The sequence below is a fragment of the Choloepus didactylus genome, chromosome 17 (genome assembly GCF_015220235.1).
Source record: "Choloepus didactylus isolate mChoDid1 chromosome 17, mChoDid1.pri, whole genome shotgun sequence".
Taxonomy (NCBI): domain Eukaryota; kingdom Metazoa; phylum Chordata; class Mammalia; order Pilosa; family Megalonychidae; genus Choloepus; species Choloepus didactylus.
Genome location: NC_051323.1, coordinates 61357571 through 61373434, shown reverse-complemented (window position 1 = coordinate 61373434; position 15864 = coordinate 61357571). Strand labels below are relative to the sequence as shown.

Genomic DNA, 15864 nt, shown 5'->3' with positions numbered 1-15864 from the left:
ACTATACATGCACCTCCCTACTCCACCCCCACCCGCATTTGTACAAATTACTCGTGGGCAATTTGGATGAAGCTTAGGTTTATATCCACTCTCTGCTACAGGCCTCTTCCAAGGCTCAACACTCAACTTTGCACTTGTGATAGTAACTTCTTCCTTTGGTTCCCATCTCCCCTTTCCTGTCTTGTTTCTTAGAATTCATGGGAGGGGGGGGAGGGCTCAAGGCAAGAGAGTTCTTGGGGGTGGTGCCACCCCCCTGCCGAGGTGTTCCAGCCCCGCCTTGGCCAGCCCTGCAGAGCTGCAGGTCCGTGAGCACTTGCCTAGCCCCATTGGACACCCAGCTGGGCACACGCTGGCAGCCCCTGGCTCACAACCTCTGGAGTCTGTCCTCACAGCTCCACTGTTGGGGCCTTCTCTTCCCTGACCTGTGACCGCTCAGTTCCTGAGGTCCCGAGTGGACTCCCCAGTCCTGTCTGAGAGAAGACCCCCATCAAGAAGCCCGGCCCACCTGGCTAGAGCCCCGGCATCCTGCCAGCCCCTGCACTGCCCCAGGAAAGTCCTGTCCCTGGAGCTCTTCTGCCAGGTGGGACGGTGATGGGCACTGCAAAGCTGCCATGCCCCCAGCACTCCTGCTGCCTGCCCTCTTCCCTCTGGGCCTGGCTGCTGCCCTTCACTGGAGTCCCAGCAGGCCTAGGACAGAGTCTGTCGCAGTTCTGATATAAAGGAATGCATCCACTTCCTTTATTTTCCCTGTCCAGGTCCAGTCCCCTTTCGTGAGATTGTGGACAGTCAGGAATTTCCCCAGGGAAGTAGAGGGTCTGGTTCCCAGGGCATCTGCTCCACTCCCTTCCCACACTTTCTAAACAAGACCCTATAGATGGATTTTCTGCAGGATGAGTCAGAGTTGGTGGCACAAGGATTCCTGGATAGTCAGTAGCGTCATGGAGACTCTTCCACTTGGTTCAGGTTAGAATTCATTCATTTATTTACTCATTCATTCAACAGACACATTGTCTCACCCGTGTCAGCCCTGTGCTGGTGTGAGATGCTCCCAAGGAGGATCCACACGCTGTAGTAAGGGAGGTAAGACAGCCTGACCCTAACGTGAGACGAGGAGGCTTGGAAGAAAGGCACAAACAGGTCCCAGGTTGTTTAGAGGTGGGGGAGAGCCCACATGGTTGCACAATCCAGGAAGACTTCAAGCAGGAGGCCACACCTACTGGCCCTATCAGACAGGGTAAGATTGCTACAGGTGGGCATCGAGAGGAAGGGGCCAACATGGAGTGACCAGAAGCTGGAACGACAAGACTGGGCAAGACTCCCTTATGAACGAGCAGTTGTTAGGTTGTGCATTAGACAGAATCTCAGTAGGAAAGAAGTTGGCCATGAGTGGAGAGATCTGTGGGCAAAAGCCAAACTGAGGGGAGGGGAGAGGAGGAAGGAGTGGCATCAGAAGTGGGGGCAGAGCTACATGTGGGGGTGGCGGTGCCCCCAGCCTCTTGTTTGTTTTCATGAATTCCTCCCCTTTCCTGCTACCCCTAGCTCATGTGAAGACAGAAGTTGGAAGACCCCAACACGCTGCCCCCAACACTTGGCTCAGCTGAGTCTGGGCTCCCCACCTCATTGGGCCTTTGACCTCCCAGACACACCTCCCTGGGCATCCGAGAGGAGCAGGGGCTCTGCATTCAGGCAACGGCCTGTTCTGCGTAATGACAAGCGTGTCCCTGACATTGGTAAACGGTCGCCTCCTTCTAATAAACCCCATGCTGGTTGGCGCAGCCCGCGAGGTGCTAATTGCTCTTCCCGGCTTGTTCCAACGTAGTTGGGAATACAAAGAGGCATGAATCAGAGATGGCAGCCCGCCACGGAAGCTTCACCTCCAGCTGTTTTGTTCATTTTCTAAACAATAACAGCACATTCCCTTTGTCTCTTCCCTCCACCCCCACCCACTTTTTCCTTTGGTTTGAGATTTGTTATCATCCGAATGCACTTGTCTAAACCTCCAGGCTTGCACAAGGAGAACTGGGGTGAGGGCGGCCAGACATGTCCAGATCACGGGAAGCCGCGCTGTACCCCTGGCCACGTTTGCCTCTCCTCACTGCCCATGTGGAGCACCTGCTGGGACTTCCCACCTGGAAAGGTCCGGTTGGCCCTCTGTGCTCCTGGGTTGCTCTCTGCTCAGCTGGACACAGGCCGTCCCCCCTGCAGGCTCTGCCCTGCCCCTTTTCCCAACGCTCTCAGGAGCCCTGGCCCTATATTCAGCGGCTTAGCCTCAGCTCTCCCTTCCTAATAACTGGTCCACTGCCTGCTCCTGCAGACTTGGTCCCCACCGTCTATACCATGTTCTCGTACCTGGGAACCTGTCTTGGTACTTCCTGTTGCCAGGATGGTTCTGAAGTCCTAACTCACTCTTGCCCCCCTGCTCCCAAGCCCACCTCAGCTTGAGGTCCAGCTCACTGGCAGGTGTCTGGTTCCTATGTTGCCTACATTGCCAGGTGTTTCTTGCCTCTGGATCACCTGTTGTCTGGGGCACCCCTCCACCTTGTGCTAGCCTTCCAGACGCAGATGGCTTGCTGGACCGTTGCTCCTTGCACTTGGGTGGGTGGGTGTGGGGGACTCCTCTAGCTAGGATTCCTCTCAGCAAACCAGCTGGTTCTCTCCCTGCAGCCCCCTGCCCTGTCCCCATCACAGGTCTAACCCAGGCCCTCCTGCTCCCTGAAGACTGAACCGTCCTGCTACAACTGGGCCACTCTAGCAGGATCTTGTGACAGAAACGGGTCTCAGTGACAGAGTGCAATTGCTAAGGACATGGAATCTGGAACCAAGGACCAAATCCCAGCTCTGTTGCTTACTACCTGGGTGTGCCGGTTTGAGTGTATTGTGTCCCCCAAATGCCATTATCTTTGTAGTCTTGTGTGGGGCAGAAGTTTTGGTGTTGGTTAGATTTGCTTGGAGTGTGCCCCACCCAGCTGTGGGAGATAATTTTGATGAGATGTTCCCATGGAGGCTTGGCCCCACCCATTCAGGGTGGGCCTTTATCGGTGGAGCTATATAAATGAGCTGACTGGGGGCGGGGGGAGGAATGAGAGTGCAGCTGGGAGTGATGTTTTGAAGAGAAGCAAGCTTGCTGGAGAGGAACGTCCTGGGAGAAAGCCGTTTTGAGGCCGGAGCTTTGGAGCAGATGCCAGCTGCCTTCCTAGCTAACAGAGGTTTTCCGGACGCCATTGGCCATCCTCCGGTGAGGGTACCCGATTGCTGAGGTGTTACCTTGGACGTTTTGTGGCCTTAAGACTGTAATTGTGTAGTGAAAGAGGAGCAAGCTTGCTAGAGAGGAACATCCTGGGAGAAAGCCGTTTTGAGGCTGCCTTCCCAGCTAGCAGAGGTTTTCCGGACGCCATTGGCCATCCTCAGGTGAAGGTGCCCGGTTGCTGATGTGTTGCCTTGGACGCTTTGTGGCCTTAAGACTGTAACTGTGTAGTGAAATAAACCCCCATGTTATAAAAGCCTATCCATCTCTGGTGTTTTGCATTCTGCAGCATTAGCAAACTAGGACACTGGGTGATTCCAGGGAGCGATTTAACCTGTATGTGATTCAGTTTCCTCATCTGTAAAATGGGGATAATTATTGTACCTACATCACAGGACCACATGGCAATTAAGGGAGTTAATACATCAGAAGGACAGCTCAGCCCACAGCAAATGCTCCATGGTGTTGGCTTTTACTAGAAATGTCCCAAATACCACCAGCTCCCTGGGAAGGGCCTTGAGACGCCAACAACCAATTAGCATGGATGAGCTCCCTGCTTTCCTAGGTCCAAGCTTGGCGGTGATGGTGGTGGGGCCACTAGACCAAGGAAACAATAAACCTATTCTTTGTGCCAATGGCTACGACTGTCAACTAGGCACAAGGAGGGAAGGAGAGTTGGGGTGCAGGGCCCAAAACCAACCTTGCCGGTTACAAAATCCCATCAGTGCCTCTCAGATTAGATGAATCTACAGCCAATTCAGCTGCATGGTTCCCATGTGATCTAATAAAAGAGGCAGAAAGCAGGAACCTTATTTTGCTGAGCCGTCCTGAGTGGTTTCGTGTGTGTTTTCCTCCCTCGATTTGCCTGCTACTGAGTCTGGGGAAATCTTGTTATCTCCTGCTGTAATTACCGGCAGGTTTGTGTCCTGGGGCCAGAGGCAAACCTCCCCGACAGTCAGTCGCCTGGAAAGAAGCCTGGAAGGAGGACCCCCCCCCCCACCCGACACCCCTGGTGGCTGTGTCCTTTTCAGAGTTGCCGATGAATCATTCCCCAGGAGGGAGGTGAGCCCCCGGATTTACTGTCTGCCTGAACAGGCTCTGTGCAGCGTGACCGAAATAAAGAGGGAGAAACAGAGCCATCTCAGCACAATCTGCAGAATCAGAATTAACGTGAAAATCTTGTAACTAATGATCAGAAATTACAACGTACTCAGGAGCCGCGGTGTTTAACGGAACCCCCGGGCTGCAGGGTGGAACAGTGAGGGCGAGGGAAATTGGAACAGCTCGTATTCTGCTCTGGGAACTCGGGGCGACTGTTCAGAAGCTTTGGTGAGGTGGGAGGCTGGACCCCCCAGGGCCGGGGGCACCTTCTCCCCTTGCCCCAGCCCACCACACCTCACATCAAAGATGCGATGCACCTTTGTGTGGCACTTCAGTTTACAATCCCCTTCTCATCGGATTCTCAGAGCCGGGGGCAGGTGAAATTCCACCTATCTCTGTTTTACAGGGATGAGTATTGATGTTCAGAAGATTACGCCATTATATGGTAGGACTTGACCCAGGATGCAGGTCTTTGAATTACTGGAATTCCTGCACAGAGGCATCTTTGTCAGCACATAAATAATCTCCTCTAATTTGCCTTCCCTGTAAACCTGGATTTTCCTGTATTGTGTACTTAAAAGGGCTAGGGACTGCAGCCTGCTGGCAAATACTGAGTCTGAGGCTCAAAAGTATGGCTGTTTCCTGTATTTTAAATGCTAAAAATAGCACAGAAGTCAAATACTTTCTTGCTCGCTAACTGTAAAAGCACTTAACAAGTTTTACAAAATAATTCAGATCTGGGGTTGCATCGAACCGTGAATATTTTTAGCCTCTAAGTAAATGTCTCAGAAAGCTATGGGGAATGAAAAAGAAGGGTGTATAATGAAACGAGCTTGCAGCCTCGCCATGCCCTCTTGCCTTTCAGACACCTCTCATGCCACCCAATTATCAATATCATGATTTGCCACACTTCACCTCCCAGAATAATGGACAGCAGCGAGACAGGCACCAGCCAGTCCACAGGCTGAGGGGAAGACACAAGCATGATTTGATTTCAGTTTTATTTGCAGATGTCTCCCTGGAAAGACAGAGAAAAGGCCGTTCCTCCCGAAGGGGAGAGCTACATTCTTCAACTGTAGGGAAGCACTGGGAGCATGGCGGAAAGAGGAAAGAAACCAGGCAGGCAACTGGGCTGCTCGTCTTTCTACACTAGTAGTCTTGGGGTCTTGAGAAAACCCTTCTCCTTTGTGCCTCACTTTCCACATCAATTAAATGGGGGCAATGATGTCTTCCTCGTAAGAGTTGTTGAAAAGTATCAAATAATACATATAAATTGATATATATGTTGTGTTTATCATATAGTAGGGATTCAAGGATTGTTATATGATTATATGATTATCAGTAGCAGTAGTGCAGAGTTCGGGGGCAGTCCCCCAAATAGTCCTCACTTCTAACACCAACTTACAAGTTCAGGGTCTCCAATGCCCCTCAGGCTTGAAAATTGGCTAGAAAGTCTCACAGAAATGACTGAAAGCTGTTATACTCATGGTTGGGGTTTATATCAATGAAAGTCAGCTAAGGGAAGAGATGCCTGGGGCAGAGTCCAGGCAAGTTCCAAGCTTGAAGCTCCCAGCAATCTCTTCCTGGTGGAGTCACGGACAGTGTCGACTCCTGGTAGCGATGTGTGGCAACGCACACAGAATATTGCCAACCAGGGAAGCTTGCCTGAGAATTGGTGTCTGGAGTTGTTGTGTTTTGTGTGTGTTTATTTTTATTGTGCTAACACATATGCAACACAAAAATTACCGCTGTAACCATTCTTAAGTGTACCATTCAATGGTATCAACCACCTTCACAATGTTGTGCTAACATTACCCCTTCCATTACTAAAATTTTCACATCACTCAAAACAGAAACTCCCTAACCACCAAGCAACAGCTCCCCATTCCCTCTCCCCCTAGCTCCTGGTAACCTCTAATCTACTTTCTGTCTCTATGAATTTGTTTATTCTAGATATTTCATATAAGTGAAATCATACCATATTTGTCCTTTTGTGTCTGATTTATTTCCCCCAACGTACTGTTTTCAAGGTTCATTCATGTTGTAGCATGTATCAGAACTTCATTCCTTTTAATGTTGAACGGTATTCCATTATATGGATATGCCATACTTTATTTATCCATTCATCTGTCCATGGACATTTGTGTTGCTTCCCTCTTTTGGGTATTGTGGACAGTGCTGCTAGGAACATTGGTGTACAGGTATTTGCTTGCGTCCTTGTCTTCAGTTCCTTGGGGTATATACCTAAGAGTGGAATTTTTGGTCACATGGTAATTCTATATTTAACTTTTTGAAGAATCACAAAACTGTTTTCCATAGTGGTTGCACCTTTACATTCCCACCAGCAATGCACTAGAGTTCCAATTTCTTCGCATCCTTACCAATGCTTATATCCCATTTTTTAAAGACGTCCTAGTGGGTGTGACGTGGTATCTCATTATGATTTTCATTTGCATTAATCTAATGGCTATGATGCTGAACATCTTTTCATGTGCTTATTGGTCATGTGACTAGCTTCTTTGGAGAAATGTTTATTCAAGTCCTTTGCCCATTTTTAAATTGGATCATTTGTCTTTTGGTTGTCACTTTGTAAAAGTTTTTTTTGTAATATATTTCAGAGATTAAACCCTTATCCAGGATATGGTTTGCAACTATTTTTTCTCATTCTGTAGGTTGTCTTCCCACTTCCTTGAGAATGTCCTTTGATGCACAAATTTTTTTTTATTTTGATGAAGTCAAATTTATCTATTTTTCTCTTGTTGCTCTTTTTTTTTTTTTGGTCATGGCTAAGAATCTACTGCCTAATAAAAGGCATTAAAGATTTTCATCCATGTTTTCTTTTAAGAGTTTCCTTTCTTTAGCTTTTATATTGAGGTTGTTCACCCAGTTTGAGTTAATTTTTGTATATGGTATGAAGTAGGAGTCCAATTTCATTCTTCCGTGTGTGGATATCCAGTATTTTTGGTGCCATTTGTTTGAAGGAACTATTCTTTCACTATTGAGTGGATTTGGCACCCTTGTGAAAAATAATTGACCATAGATGTGTGTGTGTGTATGTGTGTGTGTGTGACCAATTCTATTCCAATGGTCCATACATCTGTCCTTATACCAATACCACATTTTTTGGTTACTGTAGCTTTGTAATAAGTTTTGAAATTGGGAAATTTGCATCCTCCAACTTTGTTCCTTTTCAAGATGGTTTTGGCTATTCGGGGCCCTTTGCCCTTCCATATAAATATGATGGTTGACTTTTCCATTTCTGCGAAAAAGGCTGCTGGAATTTTGATTGGGATTGCATTGAACACGTAAATAGTTTTAAGTTGTACCGAAATCTTAACCATATTAAATCTTCCAATCCATGAGCATGTTATTTCTTTCCATTTATTTAAGTCTTCTTTAATTTCTTTCAGTTAGGTTTTGTAGTTTTCAGTGTACAAATCTTTTACATCCTTGGTTAAATTTATTACTAGACACTTTATCATTTTAGATGCTATTGTAGATGGAACTGTTTTCTTGATTTACTTTTTGGATAGTTCATTTTTGTGTATAGAAACACAACCAATTTTTACGTGTTGATTTTGTGTCCAGCAACTTGGCTGAAATTGTTTATTAACTCGAGTAGCTTTTTTGCGGATTCTTTGGGAAGAATCATGTCATCTGCAAATAGAGATAGTTTTTCTCCTTCCTTTCCAATTTAGATGGCTTTTCTTTCTTTTTCTTGCCTAATTGCTCTGGCTAGAACATCCAACACAAAGTTGAATAGCAGTGGAGGCCAGAGTTTTTATTGAGGCTGTTATGTAGATATGGTGAACTGTCTACATAGCTGACTTTTAGTCTCCAGCCCCTCTGGAGGTCAAATTCATAACACATTGCTCAATGTCCCCACCATAAATCACATTGTTAGACTATCCAGTGTGGTCCAAGACCCCCAAATAAATAAAGACACTGCTGGACACGGTGTGGGCACCATCCTTCCAGAAGCTGAAAAGCAAATGGGAGGCAGGAGGATGGACACATAAAACGGGGAAGGAAAGGAAATGAAGCAAATGCTAAGACAGGATGCACGCAGAGTGCTGTGGGAATACAGAAGGACATGGGGACACAGTCGCCATGGAGACACAGACCTGACACCTCGCCTCCCTGCACCCCTCCTGCCGGGTGTGCCCAGAAAAGGTCTCCTAGAGGAGAGCTGAGTCTTCTTTTGGTCTCATATTCTTCTTCAACCTCAAGACAAATAATTTAAAATCTTTAAAAGATCCTGCCTACATTCTATTAAAGTGAGGGATAAACCAGGTATTCAGACAGCATGAAGAAGCAAACATGGGTTCCTCCGTCTGGAATCCCACCCTCTCTTCCTTTTGTCCTGTCAACCTCACAACTCAACACAGCCATCCCGTTCTTTGAGGATTTAGGGGAACGTGGGAAGCTTTCCCTGCTCTGTGTCCCTGTACTCAACTGATCTCTACTGTAGCAGTGATCCTACCGAGCAATCCTCCCTCCCTCCCCTTTTCCTGTGCTTCCTCTCTCTCTCTTAAATAAATGTGCTTCTCTCCTCTGCTTGTCCTTGAAAGCAAGGACTGGTGGCCAGATAGTGCCTGTCAAATAATAGGCGCCTAGTAAATATTTATTGCTTGGTGATTTATATACATTTGGGGGGCTGAGTTGCCAAGTAAGTTGGAGGCAGTGCAGTCACTGAGAAGGGGGACAGACGGCTTAGCCACTTACCAGCTGGGCAACCCTGATCAGTTACACGACATCCCTGAGACTTCCTTATCTAGAAAGTTGTGATAATATCTACCTCATAGGAATGCTGTTAGCATTCAATAAAATAATGAATTTAAAGCGTGTGCACAGAGTGCTAGTACATAATAATCGCTCAATAAAGGCTAATTCCCTTCTCCCTCCCCTCTCTAATAAAAGATGGAGGGATGACTGAATCTGGCAGTCAGATCTTGGGAGAGGACCGTGTTCTAGGAGGCTGGGATTCTCAGATGGCTTTCCAGCGAGCCACCCGCCGGGGTGCTTGCCGCTCCTTGCCGCCTCTGGACAGTGAGTTATTGCAGCCCCGTTATCTTGGGCAGCAAGCGGAGGCACCCGGGCCGCTTCCCTCCACAGGGCGAAGCCAGGTAACAGTTACCGACCCTGAAGAGGGTAACCAGCCCCTGTCACAGCACAGACGATGACAGGATGTGTCTCTCACCCAAGGTTGTTGTTTTTTCTCCTCCTCTCTTTCTTCATTATGTTGGTAATTTTGTTTTATTATTTCCCATTGGAAAGCTGTGAAATGAAAATGATGCAATCTATTGCTGTGAAATAATGTCGTGTTCGAGTCCTTTTCCAATAAGCCCTGAGGTTTGCACTGTGACGGCTTCATTAAATTAGTTGGTGCCGTGGCAAATGGAAAAGCACTGGTAGCTTTGGATTTTGCTAATCCCAGTTGGGCCGCCCGAGACCACAGACCACAAGGGCGCTGGGGGGTTGGCCCTGGGTGCTGGGGGAGAAGGGGCCCCTGCCTCCTCTCGCCTGCTGCCTGGGGAGGTGCACGGCTGCCAGAGCTCGCAGGTGACACTCCTCAGGAACGCCTCTGTGCCCCAGATGCTGTCCCCCACGCTGTCATGAACCAAGGCTCTGTCTCCAGGGGTCCGGCAGACGAGATCGCTAATGTGTGGGGTGGGGGAAGGGAGGGGCCTCAACCCTACTGTGGGTAAGCTACGGTGACCCTGGGAAAACCCTGTACTTGAAGGAATCTGCTGAAACCCCCACGGCCAGCCAGGACACAGACGGCCAGATGCCGGGAACACACAGTTCTCCAGAGGAAGTCCGAGTGCCGGGCGCCCTCCACCCCATCAGCACACCCTAGAGTTTACAGGAACAAATCCTCTCTTGCTGGTTTCTACCGCAGTATTAAAGATTTCCATTACTGATAATCTTCGCAGTATTAAAGTCTGTCACTGTGAAGTAAAATATGCATGATCCCTAAATCTATGTTTATTATAACTAGGTTTCATTGTTATAAATTTGTCTTCCCAGTTTTCCATTTCTGCTTCTGCTTTTTAAAACTCTAATGTCTGATAACTGTAGCCAGGAGGTAATTAGGAAGTGGCACTAAAGAATCACAGGCTTATTCTCTCACTCATTCACAGAAATTTATTGAGTGTCTGTGGGAAGATATGGTCCCACAGCCAGCGGGAAAGACAGTGGTGATGGCTAATTACAGCACTCAGGACTTTTGGTCTGAGCTGCCACTGGAAGGCTCCTCCCCAGTCACCACACATATAAACATCGAGTAAAATACAAGAAAACGACTTAAAATTACAGATGCGTTTGAAAGGAAGAAAGGGGAGACAATTCTCGATTTCAGAAACAGGTGGGCATTGGAAGCCAGAGTAGTGAGTGAAAGCCGCAGGGGAATTGAAGCCAGATATATCTATCTCACCAGGGCTGGGGTTTTGACACCCAAGCAGAGGTAGAATCGAGACCCTATATATAGTCGGGTGCCTGGAGGGGCTAGGTAAACCCTACCCCCCTCCCCAGGCCGGGCGAGTGGCCATGACCCAGAAGGAGGACCACAATTTTGGGCACAAAAAGGGTAATTTGCAAGAAATGAAAATCTAAGCTTGTGCCAAACATAGATGTGGGGCCCAAATTCTCACCACTTTCACAGTGTGGGAACCACAAATGGAGAAATCAATGTACAAATTGGTTTGGAATCAACAAATCCCAGCAGAGGCCTCCAGACCCGGGCACACGGTAAGCCCAGAGGAAAGAACTCCTGCGGAAATGAGCTTGCAGAAAGAAATTACAGAACACATGAGGAAATAAACTGCTGCAGGACAGTCTCAGATCCAACTTGGCACCAGGCTCAGCCACCTGTGCTGAGCCTGGAATTTCCTAAAAACTCTCCTTTTTCCCATCTACTCAAAACCATTATCCCCCCAACTCTAATCCAGCCACCAGAAAGAGCCTGAAGCCCTGCCTCCCTCTCTCTTCCCAGTTCATTAGAACGTATACGTGTGTGTACCTATACACACATACATGTAATGTATGTGTAAATCCCCTTTCATTTAGCTTGCATGTCACACCATTAAGATACGTCAGCCCAGATTGACCACATCTTCTCTCCTGGCCGGGTGTGTTCCTGGATGAGGAGGTTTCCACCAAACCTGACCACCTCCTTGCTTGGCAGTGTGGTGAGACTGCTCTAGGGTGATGATTCTCCAAGCACAGTTTGGAGTCTAAATCTTGCAAACCCATAAGATCTAAAGAGTGCATGTCTTTTAGGTGCTCATAGGCTGATGCCATGCTATTTGACAATTTTCCCTTTTCACCCTCAACTACTGGTGACCTTAGTAAGCTTACTAAATTCCAGCTTACTAAAATTTGGTGTTCATACTCAATTATCAGAGTTGGCAAAGGACTCTAGGTCAGTATCCACCCAAAGACCTGACTGCCAGGCACAGCACGGCCACACTCATTCTGTGCCTTTGATCTCTTCTCAGAGTATCTTCAGCTCCATCTCAAATTGGTGGAGGTTTGGAATGGCTTCTATTCTTGAGTGGAAATCACAAATTACTCTTCCTTGGGCTTCATCACTATCAGTTCAGCGTGCATTCTGATAACTCTACAAAGCTTTAGTGATTCCTATTTGTATCATCAGAGTTGTCAACCTCTCTTTTCCACTAAGGCAGCCTTAAGAAACATGTCTGCAACTCAAATGGGCACCGATGATCTCTCTACTGGCAAATTACCCCCACACACCTGTACACGTGTTCAGTGACTCATCATTGTTACCACCAAGCTCTTCCATGGAAAAGGGGAATGAAATGGGATAGCTGGATGTTAGCTCTGCTGCCACATCAGAAGAGGACGAGATTACAAATGTTTGTCCCGTGGGGGAAAAGGCCACCCATCCCCTTGGGTGTTTGAGAGACCCCTAAGACCACCTACATTCTTTGACTTTATGGGGGAAGTAAAATGTAGATAAAGTCACTTCATCTTGGGCAGGGAATAGTTCTTTCAATAATTCATCTTAGAAAATATTCAGTGTAGGAGAGCCCGAGGTGGCAGGCCCAGTGCTGGGGACAAAGAGAGGCTGTTCAGGAACTTAAAGAGAGACCCATATTCAGAGCTCGACAAGTAAATAGACGAGGACAACACGAGGCGCCGGTGTTTACTTAATACATATCTGCTTCACTTTTTTCCGGGAAAGGACCCTGGCGAGAGGAACGTGCCCGTTCTCTCTTCTCCGCAGGGCTGGGTTAAGCCCTGTGGACGGTGTTCAATGAGACGCCCAAATGTCTTCTTCTATAGGTGTCTACCCATCCATGGCCTCCCTCCTTTTCAGGGTACAGTAGTCACTTCACAAGTAAAGAAAGCACTAGGGTGACTGAGTAAGCAAATCCATCCAGCCTCTGGAGATTCTGGGTCTACACACTCAGCCCTTCACTAAGGCTGTACTAGCCTACAGAAACGGATTTTTATGATGATGAGCTCAAACCACTGCTCCTCACTGACGGACATTCTGAAAGAAGGCAAGATGGACGACTGGGGTAGGCTGTCTCGGAAATGACCCCCAAAGGTCCCCGTGACCCCCCACTTCTGGGCATTCCCTCTCTTGTGTATGTGGCCCCTTCCCCTTGATGGGGGGCTGGACCTGGTGACTTGGAAAGCAGCAGAAGTGATGGGAGGCAACTCCAGGTCAGGTTATCAAAGACTGAGCCTTCTGCCCTGCGTGCACTTGCTCTCCTGCCAGCACTAGGGCCTTCCCTGCTTGCTCACTTTGGTAAGCAAGCAGCTATGTGGGAGAGACCGAGGGGGCAGGTAAAGGAACGAGGCCTTTCACCAGCAGCCTGCGAGGAAGTGGGTTGTGCCAGCAACTGCTGAATGAGGTGAACCCTGAGGTGAGTGTGGCCTTGGGCAGTACCAAAACTAGCCTTATAAAGAAACCCCAAAAAGCAGAGGACCTAGTGACGCCGTGCCTGGATTCTTCACCTGCAGAAACTGTGAGAGAATAAATGGGTGCTGCTTTAAAGCTGCTAAATTTGGGGGTAATTTCCGAAGCAGCAACAGATAATTAAGACAGTTACTAAACGGCATATGGTGAACTTGGCAGAGACTGTACAAGCATCTTTCTGAAACTTCTAAACAATATCAGTTGGTTCTTCCCTTACACCCTAGTGATCCGGAACGGGCAACCACAGTGCCCACTGGTGAACTGGGGATTTACTGGAGTGAGAAACACTAGGCTAGTGGCCAGAGGACGGTCTTACTTCTCCACGTGACACAATAGGAAGCAGATGGCCAGGGAAGTTAGTTTTTTAAGATCACACAGCTTGTTGATGGCAGAGTGAAATATGAACACAGGTTTCCTATTTCCCTGTCCTCTTCCTTGTCCACGCTGCCCCCGGCCTCCCCCGTACCCCTCCAAACCACCCACAGCCCCTGAGATGAAGAATTCGTTTAGTCCTGAGCTGACCTAAGTAGAAACACACTGACACATACACAGCAAAAACTAAGGTTATCTTTATTTGTTTTGAAAACAAACTCCATTCTTTACCTCTCAATTTAGTCCTGGCCTGGTGACAGGAAAGGCTTTTCTCTCTGGCCTCTCCCAGTGCCATTTCCAGAAGGAAAAGAACAGACACTTCCCACTGGTTATCTGTTTCCAGGTACCAGTGAGGGGAAGATCCGGCCAGGGCTGGAATTCAACGGCATTGAGAACACGTGGGCATCTCTCTGAGCCCCACTTGGCGTCAGTCCTTCCCTCCATCCTCCCCAAGGAAGCTGCTCCCGTCGCGGGTGGCCTCGCCCTGCTCCCAGAGCGGGGCGCCTGGAGTAGTGGCGGCTGCTGGCAGCCTGGTGCCCAGGCCTGCGTCGTCTGGGGATGCACCACTCCCTGGCACACGCGGGGTCCGGAAGGCCCCTCAAACGCTCTGCATGTCCCAGTGCTGGCTGATCAGCGAGGACTCGCATGGGTTGATGACAATTTCACGAAACATATCTGCGTCCAGGCAGAAGTGGGATTCGACGTGCTCGATGCGTGAACCGCTCTTGGTCCACTGCTGAGAAGGTGGAGAGGAGAGAGTGTGAACCAGGTTTTCTCTGGCCAATGCCCCAGCCCCTACTGTTCACATCGGGAGATCCAGTGTAACGGGACGCTCACACCACGTCTAGGGTCACTCGGAGACTTGACTTCACGCAGTCTCACGGGGGAATGAAACTACAACTAATTGCTCTGCCAAGTATTATAGCTGGTGCCTTTTAATTGGATAGAAAAATAAAAGTGAAATCAATATGTTTGCTAGGAAAACTCATTAGGAGGCAATAACTTTCCAAGCAATAGGCCAGAAAATGTGATACGAATTAGTATAGGTGCAAACAACAACAAAATGATCCAGCCTCTGTATTTGCATGGTTACAAAGGAGTGGGAAAGAACTGGGGGATGTTGAGAGCAGGCCACGCAGAGAAGCCCCTGGGCTGCCCCAACACAGTGAACCTCTATTTCTCTGAGGGCCCGACACGCAGGTGCCCAGGCCAAGAGGTTGTTTATGTGCTGCTGTTTGCCAGACTTCACTTCGCATAACATGGAGAGAAGGAGAAGGGTGCGTATTGGAGAGCCACCGTGTAGCAGGCACTGAGCTCTACTCCGTGCACACCATCTCAGTCAACTGCTATAACAGCTGCCCTACATGGTGAGCATCCTCAACCCCATTTCATAGAGGAAACGGAAGCTCAGAAAGGTTAAGCAATCTGCTATGGGTCACACAGCCAGTGAGCCATAACACAGGCATTTGAATCCTGGGTTCTAACTCCCATACCCACGTTGCTAGGAATCTGAATGGATCCCAGGCTAGAGGAACTGTACACACGGCACATCCAGGGAGCCAGGCACACTGGGGGACACTGTGGAACCCCAGGCCGCTAGGGGCAAGGCTGGAATCTTGCTCATCCTTGTAGTACCTGACGTGGGATCCCGAGAGAGGGTTAGAGCAACGACAGGACAGCACGAGAGGAGCCTGCCTGGTGTGGCCGGGGGCCCAGACGCCTCCAGGTGGCTTGCACACCTGCCACCGAGACTGGCACCACCTTCCGCTCTTGACCAGGACTCCTTTTCTGTCCCCAAACCTGTCCTCTTCTAATCTTTTTTTCCTGCCCACAGGATTCAGCCCCACAGGCAGACCGGTTACTGGGGGCTGCCATGTCCTGGGGTGCACCTGGCCCCACTGGGCACGTACCTGCTTGACATCTCCATTCTTGCAAAGGACGAGAACCACCGGGGCGCCAGGGAACACGGTGGGGACTGAGAGGCAGAAGTCTTCCTGCATGATCTGCTGGGTGTACGTGAAGGCCCATATCTGGGAGGAGAAGAGGCCAGAGAAGGTCCTCATGGGGATCCCGAGGCTGTGTGGGATGTGAGGACAGCGTGGCAAAGCTGGGGTCCCGGCAGGCACCGCTTGTAACAAAGCCACCTTGGAAGAGGCTACTCAAGGCCACGTCCCCTGCCACAGAGGTGGTCTCT

The 15864-nt window shown here is 48.9% G+C and overlaps 1 protein-coding gene across 4 annotated transcripts in view; it reads right to left on the bottom strand.

Moving 5' to 3' along the window:
- Positions 1–13843: 13843 nt before the first annotated feature.
- The window catches only part of GALNT14 (polypeptide N-acetylgalactosaminyltransferase 14), a 216221-nt gene continuing 214200 nt past the window's right edge, over positions 13844–15864 (bottom strand). The window contains exons 14-15 of one of the 4 annotated variants that reach the window (XM_037806884.1): positions 15581–15746; positions 13844–14406 (exon numbers count right to left, since the gene is read on the bottom strand). In XM_037806884.1, the coding sequence (XP_037662812.1) occupies positions 14333–14406; positions 15581–15746 (240 nt within the window). In that variant the 3' untranslated portion in view covers positions 13844–14332. The remainder of the gene's footprint in view (positions 14407–15580; positions 15747–15864) is intronic. The other 3 variants (XM_037806885.1, XM_037806882.1, XM_037806883.1) reach the window with 3 other exon arrangements.